The 12,001-nt window shown below is 41.9% G+C and overlaps 1 protein-coding gene across 1 annotated transcript; it reads right to left on the bottom strand.

Moving 5' to 3' along the window:
- Positions 1-7,985: 7,985 nt before the first annotated feature.
- On the bottom strand, positions 7,986-10,714 carry LOC133654968 (zinc finger protein 503-like). Its single transcript, XM_062054841.1, has 2 exons — positions 10,103-10,714; positions 7,986-10,009 (listed from the first exon to the last, which is right to left on the bottom strand). The coding sequence occupies exons 1-2, from the start codon at positions 10,349-10,351 to the stop codon at positions 8,612-8,614; spliced, it is 1,647 nt and encodes a 548-aa protein (XP_061910825.1). The 5' UTR covers positions 10,352-10,714; the 3' UTR covers positions 7,986-8,611.
- Positions 10,715-12,001: the final 1,287 nt, after the last annotated feature.

The raw sequence follows: 12,001 nt of genomic DNA, 5'->3' as shown, positions 1-12,001 counted from the left end.
TTGGTCTTAAAGAACACAAAAGCCACAAACACGACGGCTATACTGTGCTAAAAATATATTTGTCCGTTATAAAAACTTTATTGCTTTGTCGTAAAGGCATGGCGAACATGCGCTAAAACCACACTATTGTAACTCAGTTAGTTTTTTTATTACATTTTTATTTATTAACTTTTTTTATTTTCTTTTTCTTTTTTTTGCTGCAGCTGTTACATATACTGTAATATTGTACATGGTATTTGGGATTTGTTATATATTGTATATATTATATAAAATATAATATAATATATCAGTATATATTATATACTGTTTTTGATTGATTGAAACTTTTATTAGTAGATTGTACAGTACAGTACATATTCCGTACAATTGACCACTAAATGGTAACACCCGAATAAGTTTTTCAACTTGTTTAAGTCGGGGTCCACGTTAATCAAATCATGGTAATATATAATATATAATATGTATATATAATATGTAAATATTACATATATGTTAAATGTTATATTGCTACTATGGTACATTTTTAGTCTACTTAATACCTGCATTATCCTTTCCAACCTTACCCTTTCCATCCTTTGAAACTAAGCTACAGTGTGGAACAATTTCCCTTGTGGATCAATACAGTTTGTCTAAGTCTAAGTTTTATACTAAAACGGCAAAAAACACAAACATTACTGAACTGTGCTAAAAATACAATATTTTTCCATTCAAAAAAATGTTGCTTTGTCGGAAAACTAGAAAAAACACAAACATGACAGCTGGCTATACTTCGCTAAAAATACAATATTTATCCATTTAAAAATTTGTATTGCTTTGTCGTAAGGGCATGGTGGACATGCGCTAAAACCACAACATTTAATACAGTAACACTCATGCTAAAACTACATAAACCACAAACATGGCAGCCGGCTATATTGCTCTAAAAATACGATATTTATCAATTAAAATACTTGATTTGTTGTCGTAAAAGCATTGCTGATACTGTATGTATTAAAACCACAATGTTTTAACACTGTAACACTAATACTTCAATACAAAACTGTAAAAGCCACAAACATACTATAAAAAAGTAACATTTAGCCGCAATAACAGAAGTATTCTGCCACAAAAATGCAAAATCCACAATTAGGCCTAATATTCTGCACTAAAAGCATGATGATAGTTTGCCACAGTATCACTTATACTTTGGTACAGAGCTGCAAAACCAACAAAAACGGTGGCTATACAACTATTAAATGTAGTATTTACCTATAAAATCTCTATTTTGCCATGCCGTAGCAGTTGTAAACACAGCAAACCTGTTGTGTTAAAAACTCCACATTTAGCACTTAAGTCGCCACAGAAACTCACAACATTAACATAACGGACATACGGCGCTAAACCACTTTATTAGTCACAGTAAAACTGTTATTTCTCCGCAAAAACACAAAAGTCACAAACACGGCAAATAAACTGGTCGAAAAATTCCTAAAAATAGCATTTTTATTTTAAAATATTGTAAATGGTAAATGGATTATACTGGTATAGCGCTTTTCTACCTTCAAGGTACTCAAAGCGCTTTGACACTATTCCCACATTCACCCATTCACACACTGATGGCGGGAGCTGCCATGCAAGGCAGCTAACCACGACCCATTAGGAGCAAGGGTGAAGTGTCTCGCTCAAGGACACAACGGATGTGACTAGGTTGGTAGAAGCTAGGGATCGCACCAGGAACCAGGCCTGGCCCTAACCAATCTGGCGCCCTAGGCAAGATTTTAGGTGCCCCCCCCCACATCGGCAGTGAAGTGTATATACTCACAAGAAACCGAATAGCTACGTCTTTGACCTTTTTTTGTACTTAAAGAAAGCAAATTAACATATTATATGAGAATGTTATGATTATCTTTAACCGAATCACAGCAGTGCTCAAATTAAAAAACAGCATTCCCTCTCATGTGATATTGCTTAATTAACATTAATGATGTGCACTTTAACAACTAGGCTTACAACTATACCTAATATATAAAGGGGTGGAAAAGTGACTATTACCTGCAGGTCAAACATTAGCTAACCAGAAGGCAATAACAATGTAAACAAAAAACACCTGCTTAAAAGATCTAATACAAATGTCCCTGAGCAATGTAAGGTGGGAGTACTGTAATTACCTAACGTTACATTATTATTTTCCATAACAATTAAGCCCCCTCCACAATATTAACCCGACGTTAAAACAGAACTAGCTATTTATTGATTAGCAATTGCTGAATCATGTGACATTAGCTTAATGCTAAAAAGCCAGGTTACTATCACATTCTGTAACAGACAAATAATTTCATGTAGGCTAACGTTACCTACCTGGTACCTCTGTCTTTTTCTCGTTTCTCCTCCTCTTCTTTTCTCTTTTTTCTTCCCTGGGCACCTGACAGTTTTGGCCGTTTTGACATCTTGTGTTGATTTTTTGATGTGGTAAGAGTCATGATACGGGAAGGGAGGTGGCGCACCGTGCGGGGGGTGGGGGTGGGGGGTGGGGGGGGGTGGGGGGGCGTAATGTTGTAACAAATAATATTTCTATTAAATAGGCTTTACTTTGCATTTTAATTGACGTGGGATTATTTTTTGTATTTAGAAATAATAGTACCAACTTTTTATTTATTTATTTTTCTCCAACATTTGTGGCACTGGCGTGGCGCCCCCTGATGGACGGCGCCCTTAGCATTTGCCTATACGGCCTATGCCACGGGCCGGCCCTGCCAGGAACCCTCAGCTTGCTGGCACGGCCACTCTACCAAATGCGCCACGCCTTCCCCGTTGTGGTTTAGGATTGTAAGGCAAAATATCAATTGTGTACTAATGAAATTTTCATATGCAATCCCACTAAATTGTCAACAACTGTTAAGGGTGACCAAGCCTAAGTGTTGTCCTCACATTGTGGCATTGAGAATTTCTGAAAAAAAAGAGCGACTGAACATCCTTTTTTTCCCAGAGCCCTTTTGCAAGATTGATTGTTTTCCGCTGGTCTAATTTTGGATCGTGCAGACACAGTCCATTTGTCTCGCAGGACAAATGATGTGCCACATGGTGCAGATGGACTTTTTTTTTTTTTTTTTGTGTGTGTAGAAAGCTGAAAACGATTAAAGAGAATCTGCACTGCTCTTCAAGCCTAATCACGAGCTGTACATTACACCGGCCATTTAAACAGATGGCACACTTGATTCTGCGGGCCCCTTCTTGTATATTAACACACTATCGTCTGTCATATTTGACTGCGGAACGTGACATGTCCATCACCTATAATGGTCTGCCAGCTGGCATTATGCATTATTACACTTCACTCCATGTGGCATTTTTCAATTCCAACAATATTTTGCAGTTCTTTCGCTATTTCCATCACTGTCACTTACCCTGGCCCCGCCTCCTTTACCAGGAAAAAAACAAGTTGTGTCCACAGCTAATTTCCTCTCATAGGTCAGCGCCATAATTCTGGCACTAAAACTGTCGCACCTGGCAAAGAGTACGAGTTTGATGGTAACTTGATTAAGTGAGTTCTGTCGTCACGGCGATGGGTTTATGCTAACAAACCTAATCATGAGGAAGCAGGCCAGTCATGTGTATGCCATAAAAGGCCGTGGACCTCAAGTAACGGAGTATGTTGTTTTTTTTTTATTAGCATGTTTCTTCTCGGGGCTTTCCAAACGAATTCTATTTTTCATGGCTGTATCACATAACCGTGCAAAAAAGAAAAAAACCTTTGTGAATACCCCGGGTGTAATTTTAAGCTAACAACATGGAGGGAGGTGGGGGGGGGGGATACTTTGGCCGTGGTCCCCCAGCGAGAGAGCAAGAACAGCAGGGAGGCACCGTGCCAGCGTGTCGTACATTTAAACACTGTTAAATTAGAGGCTGTTTACTCTTCTCAGCGGCCATTCATCTTAGTCAACGTTGGTCTGCCTCTTTGCAAATTTGTCAGTAAGAGCTTCCACATGCCACCACGAAGAAGGTGGGAGGGGGTAAAAAGTCAGGGTTATCGGAGGCGGTTTTCTTATAGTCTCTTCAGTGGGCCTGCAGTTAATTAGCCACCTCCACACAATGAAGCTTCCAGTCATTAATCACCCCGAGCGACAAACTGTGAGCAAGACATTTGGACCCCCCCCCCTTCTGAAAACAAAAAAAGTTAGTGGCCTGTGACAGACTTCAGAAAATGGCCTCTTGTCAGTGGTGTGTAAATTATAGGCTGTGTGCAGTGCTGAAAGACAAGAACCCACTGTTTCACTCACTGTTGCTCTTTTCCCTTTTTTGCTCGGCGTGTTGACAGAGTCCTGACGCGGCAAAATTCCCCTTCTCTGCGTGGTTGGCTGGCCTGTTGGCTTCAACCGACGCTCGCTCTTGTGAGTATGTTGATTGAACACGACACTCCTTTACATATCTGTTGAATCTAAAATATTGCCTTAGGAAAATAGATAAGGGAATGGAGAAGTAACACACCCAAAATATCAAACTTTGCTTGGAGCACTGTTTTTTTGTGCATCATCACTTACAGTTTAGTGCCAGACACCAGGCTGGTGCTGTTGGCGCGTCATACAAATAAAATTTGATCTAAAATCATTTTCAGCCGATCGTGTTTAATACATGTGTACGGTTATTTCAGATAGGTATGTTTCTAATATTTTTTCAGTACCGCCAGATGAATTCCTGCTTACCACACGTGGTACTCGCACCCCAGTTTGAGAACCAATGTGCTAAGGCAGTGGTTCTCAACCTTTTTTCAGTGATGTACCCCCTGTGAACATTTTTTTAAATTCAAGTACCCCCTAATCAGAGCAAAACATTTTTGGTTGAAAAAAAGAGATAAAGAAGTAAAATACAGCACTATGTCATCAGTTTCTGATTTGTTAAATTGTATAACAGTGCAAAATATTGCTCATTTGTAGTGGTCTTTCTTGAACTATTTGGAAAAAAAAGATGTAAAAATAACTAAAAACTTGTTGAAAAATAAAGAAGTGATTCAATTATAAATAAAGATTTCTACACATAGAAGTAATCATCAACTTAAAGTGCCCTCTTTGGGGTTTGTAATAGAGATCCATCTGGATTCATGAACTTAATTCTAAACATTTCTTCACGAAAAAAGAAATCTTTAAGATCAATATTTATGGAACATGTCCACAAAAAATCTAGCTGTCAACACTGAATATTGCATTGTTGCATTGTAATGAATGGAATAGCCTACTTGATTTGATGTTCAGTTTATGAACTTACATTCATATTTTGTTGAAGTATTATTCAATAAATATATTTATAAAGGATTTTTGAATTGTTGCTATTTTTTAGAATATTTAAAAAAAATCTCACGTACCCCTTGGCATACCTTCAAGTACCCCCAGGGGTACGCGTACCCCCATTTGAGAACCACTGTGCTAAGGTGCAATTTTAACAATACCTCCAAAGTCTAAAAAAGGTCAAAAAAACCTAAATCTAATTTCTGTGGTTATTTGAAACTCCATACATTTATTTTACTTTTCCTTTATATATATATATATATATATATATATATATATATATATATATATATATATATATATATATATATATATATATATATATATATATATATATATATATATATATATATATATATATATATATATATATATATATATATTTTTTTTTTTTTTTTTTACAGAGATGCAAAACCTATAAAAATGCCACAAAGTGACAGTATTATTGCGTAACGTGTCCGTCAATTGTCATTAGAGGGTGAGTAGTTTTGCTTTGTTTTGGTTTACTTACTCGTACAGGTGAAACTCAAAATATTTATATATTGCCACTATGATACAACATCTGTATTATAATCCTTGAACAAAGTAACAGTGAAACTCATGTGAATAATCACTGAATGGAGAACTGGGGTTGGGATTAAATAAGTTACTCCCTTTTAGGCAAAACTGGACAATCATGCATTACATACTATACATTACCTTTTGCACAATATTAATTTATATTATTATGTGTTGTCAACTTTGTACTTTTTTATGTCATTGCCTGAAATAAATAAATAATGGATGAATGAATGAATGAAAAGTGTCCAAAAGTTCATTCATATCAGCAATTCAACTTCAAATGTGAAACTAATATGTGATATTAACTAAAGTGGGAGCCTTTATCTGTTATAGTTTTAATTATCATGTCTTACAGTTTCTGAAAACCTCACATTTTCTGAGATTTTCAATTTCAGGTTTTTATTAGCTGTAAAGGCACAATAATCAAAATTATAGGCTTGAATTATCTTAAATTGCATGTTATGAGCCTATGTCATATATAAGTTTCACCTTGTGAATTTAATTGCTGGAATAAATAAACACCTGCACCATATTACATTTTTTGGGAGTTTCACCTTTATACGTCTATACAGTTAAAAGATTGCCTGTACATTAAACACATGTTTTTAGATGGCTGCGGTTTGACACTGGAACAGATTATTTCATTTACTCAAATGAGTAAATGTTTTACAGAGTCAGAGCAACTTGAAAGTCAACCAGCACTGGCGTTTATTATTGTGGTATTCTTGCACCGTACAAACCAGACCATAATTAAGTTGGCAACGTAATATAAATTCCTATGCAGTGCAAAAAACTCCACAATAATACACATTTTAGGTGAGAGCATACATTTGACTTTTCATTGTGCCACATTCACCCTAAAGACACCAAAATATTACACGCAGGGCTTAGTGTGATGCAAAGCAGTTTCACATATATGCAAAAATAACCACAATAAGAAATATATTTTTCAACGTTAAATTAATTTTCATATGTATTTTCAAAATGCTAACTTTTTCGGGGCTACTCTTGTATGGGATCTCTTTACATTATGTGTGATTCCATTGTTGTCAGTGTATGCATACAGTATGTTTGAACAAACTGGATTGTAACAGATTATTTACTCAAAACAGGAAGTTATAGTCTGCTAATGGGTCGATGTCTGTGTGTGATTATTAAACCGGTAAAGTAGTTGACTTTTACTGCATATTGCAACATTTAGAAATGTTGTATTAATATTAAGACACTATATGAGGAGCAGATAAAGATACGAACACTTCAAGGTTGACTGTCTGCAGTGATGAATTGTGTCTCCATGCTGTGCATCTGCCAGCCACGTTTAGGACTAATCTGCAGGAAAGATGACTTTGTTTGACAAATAACCCACGTGATGCTGATTTTTATTGCTAAGGGGAGCAGATTGTTGTTTTTTTAAAGAAGGCATGACACTTGATTTAGCTGATTTGTTGTAAAAGGGGGGTGCAGGAGACGCTGCAGATTAAAAGCAGCTAGGCCTCGCTGGATGTTGTTGTGCCTTCATGATGGCTTCATTACAGCAATGTCACCAAGCTGGAGGAAAAGCTCCGAGTCTGGGTGTCAGGGAGAATCTCTGTTTAGCCGCTGGCTGATATCACTAGCTCATTTGTCATGCTTAATGAAAAGATTGCCCCTGACCTCCTGCCGCCGCCTCTGAAACGTATTAGCAGTCGATACATTATGTTAGCACACATGTGACATCATCAGAGGACCCAGCCTTGGATGCTCATGCTGTAGAACACCATCCATCCATCCATCCATTTTCTACCGCTTATTCCCTTCGGGGTCGCGGGGGGCGCTGGAGCCTATCTCAGCTACAATCGGGCGGAAGGCGGAGTACACCCTGGACAAAACGCCACCTCATCGCAGGGCCAACACAGATAGACAGACAACATTCACACTCACATTCACACACTAAGGCCAATTTAGTGTTGCCAATCAGCCTATCCCCAGGTGCATGTCTTTGGAGGTGGGAGGAAGCCGGAGTACCCGGAGGGAACCCACACAGTCACGGGGAGAACATGCAAACACAAGTATTTTTTTCTTTCTTTTGTATTTCATTTAATATTTTTTAACAGGATATGGTAATATTAAGTAACATTATAACATGTGATGAAATCCAATTAAACATGATATACAACTTTTAAATGGTTTACCATAATATATGCCACTAACATCACCACTTCCACAATATTAAACATATTGCTAAATTAGTAGCTTAAGTGTCTAATTTTGTGGGTGGTTTATGGTTACTCATTTGAAACTAACGGCATTTAAAAAATATATAATTATATACATATATAGTCTTATTGTTGAATATAAAAGGCATTTGGATGTTTTGTACAAACTTGAACAATTCAGAATGTTAATTTTTTTTTTTTTAAGTATTTGTAATGAACTGTGAATCCTCTTGTCTGCTGGGTTTAAAAAATGGGCTCCATGCTGCATGAGGTCACACAATAAATCAATGACATTTGTTAAGAAGCTGCTGATTGATCTTCCACATCCATCACAGTGCAGACAACCTTGGAGGCCCTGCTACAATCCAAGGAGCTCTTTTTTTAGGTCACATTCCAATCAGCTCACTAATCTCCCAAATAATGCACATTGACGCTGTTGACAGTTTTATATTATAATATTTTTTTTATTTTAGTCACGCTTGAAGCTATCTCAAATAAATACACTGATCCCCACATGGATCCAGTCCCTGCATGAAGTACATATAAAACTCATTGGGCCTAAATCTTCTTTATAAATGTATATATTTGTAATAGTCTCTACTGGTACCCCAAAGCCGAGGCTGTGGTCAGTCTTTGTCCGTACAGGGCGTATGGAGAGTAATAGGGTCCAGTGGCAGCAGGCACCGGCACCGGGGCTCCCGGGCCGGGCATGGGGCTCTTGGAGTACGGGTGATAGCGGCTTCCCAGTCCGAGCGGGTGGTGAGGCCCCCGCAGAGCCAGCGTGCCGGGGCTGCCCGGGCTTCCGTTGGAAGGCATGTGCATGTGGCAGGCCATGGCGGCAGCAGCCGCGGCGTTCGCCAGGGACGACGAGCCCGGGTAGCCGGAGAGAAGCTTCTCCGAGCCGACAAAGGCCGTGTGAGTCCGCAGGTGGCCGAGCAGCTCCTCGGAGCTGGAGAAGCGCTTGTCGCACGGTCCGTTCGCCGACACCCAGTTGCAGACGTGCGGCAGCGGGTCGTTAGGCAGCACAAAGCCGTACGGATACAACGGGTGTCCGCCAAATGACGGGGCCGAGGCGTGCACGCCGTGAAGCGGGTGCGCGGAGTACATGAGCGGGTATCCGGATTTGAGCGCGGCGGCGGCCGCAGCGGAGTCGTGCGCGCAGTTGGCGCTGGACGCCGCGGACAAGTGGCTGGTGCAGTGGTAGCTGAGGCAGTAGGGGTCCCGGCACAAGCTGGCGGACATGAGGGAGGGCGGCGACGCCCCGGCCAGGGGGCTCGTCCCGGCTTTGCTGCACCCCATCGAGTTGGCAGCGGCGAACTGCGCGCTCAAAAGCTGGCTGCCGGACTTGGTGTGGTCGAGGGTCATTCCGTGAGGCAGGAACGTCTGCGGGTATGCGGCGTAAGCCCCCGCTAAACTGCCAGGGTAGGAAATGCCAGCATGGGGCAGGGGGAACACAGTGTGGCCGGGCTTGTAGGGGGAAACCGGTGCCACCAACCCGGAGCCGAGCACCGAGGAGGACGCGGAAGTGACCGATATGGAATCCGACGTGACAACCTTGGATCCGGACGTGACTTCCTGGTTCCCATCGGGGGTATTTCCACTGTTCCTGTTACTCTCCCCTGACGTGTTTTTACCGCCATCGCTCTCCTTGTCCTCCTTGTCCGCTTTTCCCTCGCAAGGCAGCGGGGAGGTGGACGCGCAGGAGCTGGGGCTGCCTGTCCTTGGCGTGAACGGCTGGCAGGTGGCGCTAGGCACTCGGAAACTGTTCTTATCGCCGCTAGACTCCTTCTTGTCCGAGGACTTGGAATAGGGCTTGAAGCTCGACTTGTCCTCGGCGCCGATGTCGCTGATCTTCAGCGGGCCGCACTTGCTCTCCTTGTCGCTGGATCCGCCGGAGGCCACCGAGGAGAGCTTGGAAGAGGCCGGGGGGTCCGGTTTCCCGATCTGGGAGCATGTTTGAGCCAAAAGTGCCAGTGGACTTTTCTTGGCGTCCAGCTGGAAGATAGGAAACATCACAATTAATCAACATTTGTATATTAAACAAAAGATCGCATTTAAAATTGTTTTGAAAATGGCATACGGACTTACCTCGATGGGGCTGACCGGGGTGGACGGTAGAGGCTGGAGGTATTCCGGGTGCAAAATGTGTCCTGCCCTGGCCGTCAGCATTTTCAGGACCTTGATGGGAAGGCGACCGGCTTGACGGGACGGGTCTGCGGGAGAAACTGCGCTGTAGGCGGACGGACGACTGGCGCTTCTCTGCCCCAAGGAGGTGTAGCTCTCCCACGCTGGATTGGTGCTATTTCTCAGGAAGGACACCGTGGGCGATGTGATCATGACCCAAATGTCGTGGAAAAGGCGGAAAAATGCATGTGTGTGTAGGTGTGTGTGCTTTTAGAAAAGCTCCGAAACACTCTGCGTCAAAGCCATATGCGCGCACACACACACAGACGAAAGCGAGCACGTAAAATCCTCATGCAAAAAAAAAAAAAGGCGTGCAGAATCCGTGCGTGTCGTGTCGAGGTTGACCGTCGTGCGCCTTCACCCCGTCGGCGTCCTGTGGCAAGTGTTTGGTCGCAGGTCCGAGAGCCAGACTCGGATTACAGCAGGGGGAGGAGGAGGACGATCACTCCGCCCCCCGTGGTCCACAGCCCCCCAATCACAAAAAAGCAGAGCCGAGTTGATGCGAGGTGAAAGAGGAAAATGACGCCCCATGTCCACCGGAGGGTGCATGTCACTTTTGCAGAGCCTTTTAATTTGGATTTCTCCCCTTTTTAAAAAAAATAAAAATTGGCAGTGTGGCGCATGCGCATCGGATCATCTTAGTTTGAGTCAATATGAGCGTCTTTTTATGAATTTAAGATTTTGGCCAACACATCCTCTCTACAAAGCATGGAAAATAAGACCAAATAGTATTTTGCTTGTGCACATGAGTCATTAGGAAATGACCAAAGGGCTGCAGAACATCACCCACACATCCATCCATCCATCCTTTGACATCCGTCCTCCTCCCCTCCGATGCAGCCTGGCATCTGTCACTTCCCTGTCCTCCTTGCCAGTTAGCTGTCAGCTGTCCCCTTCTTCTTCTTCTCTGTCTCCTCAGTCACATTCAGGTCAACACGGAGTGCAAAAAACACAGTAGTAGTAGTAGTAGCAGCAGTAGACGAGAAGATGTCTTTCCCTTAAGACTTGGGTGTCAAACTCTGGCCCGCGGGCCAAATTTGGCCCGCCGTGTAATTTCATTTGGCCCTTGAGGCAATATCAAATTAACATTAGAGCTGGCCCGCCGGTATTATACAGCGGCACCGCATTCACCGCTAATACTCATACTTGCCAAGACTCCCGAATTTCAGTGCCCCTCCCGAAAATCTCCCGGGGCAACCATTCTCCCGAATTTCTCCCGATTTCCACCGGGACAACAATAATGAGGGCGTGCCTTAAAGGCACTGCCTTCAGCGTCCTCTACAACCTGTCGTCACGTCCGCTTTTCCTCCATACAAACAGCGCACCGGCCCAGTCACATAATATATGCGGCTTTTACACACACACAAGTGAATGCATGGCATACTCGATCAACAGCCATACAGGTCACACTGAGGGTGTCCGTATAAACAAGTTTAACACTGTTACAAATATGCGCCACACTGTGAACCCACACCAAACAAGAATGACAAACACATTTCGGGAGAACATCCACAACATAAACACAACAGAACAAATACCCAGAACCCCTTGCAGCACTAACTCTTCCGGGACACTACAATATACACCCCCCCGCTACCACCAAATGTGGATGTTTACCTCAGAAGGCTGCAAATAGAAAAGAGGCATTACATTTTTGATTTAAATTTTATTTAATATACCATTGATGTTTTTTCGTTTGTTTTTTGAAAGTTGATTTTGCTCGTTGCTTTGATTGTTCCATATTCAGTGTTAAAGCAAATCAGTGTAGCAAACTGAGCAATAATTAACGTTTTATTCATGCAC

Source organism: Entelurus aequoreus, linkage group LG08 (assembly GCF_033978785.1).
Source record: "Entelurus aequoreus isolate RoL-2023_Sb linkage group LG08, RoL_Eaeq_v1.1, whole genome shotgun sequence".
NCBI classification, from domain to species: domain Eukaryota; kingdom Metazoa; phylum Chordata; class Actinopteri; order Syngnathiformes; family Syngnathidae; genus Entelurus; species Entelurus aequoreus.
This window is presented reverse-complemented; position numbering and strand designations above follow the sequence as displayed.

Bases quoted from the DNA above. Each gene is read 5' to 3' on its own strand.
- LOC133654968 (XM_062054841.1), bottom strand. From the start codon at position 10,351: ATGATCACATCGCCCACGGTGTCCTTCCTGAGAAATAGCACCAATCCA. The intron at 10,010-10,102 runs GTAAGTCCGTAT...CCTATCTTCCAG, and splicing joins CCCCGGTCAGCCCCATCGAG to CTGGACGCCAAGAAAAGTCC.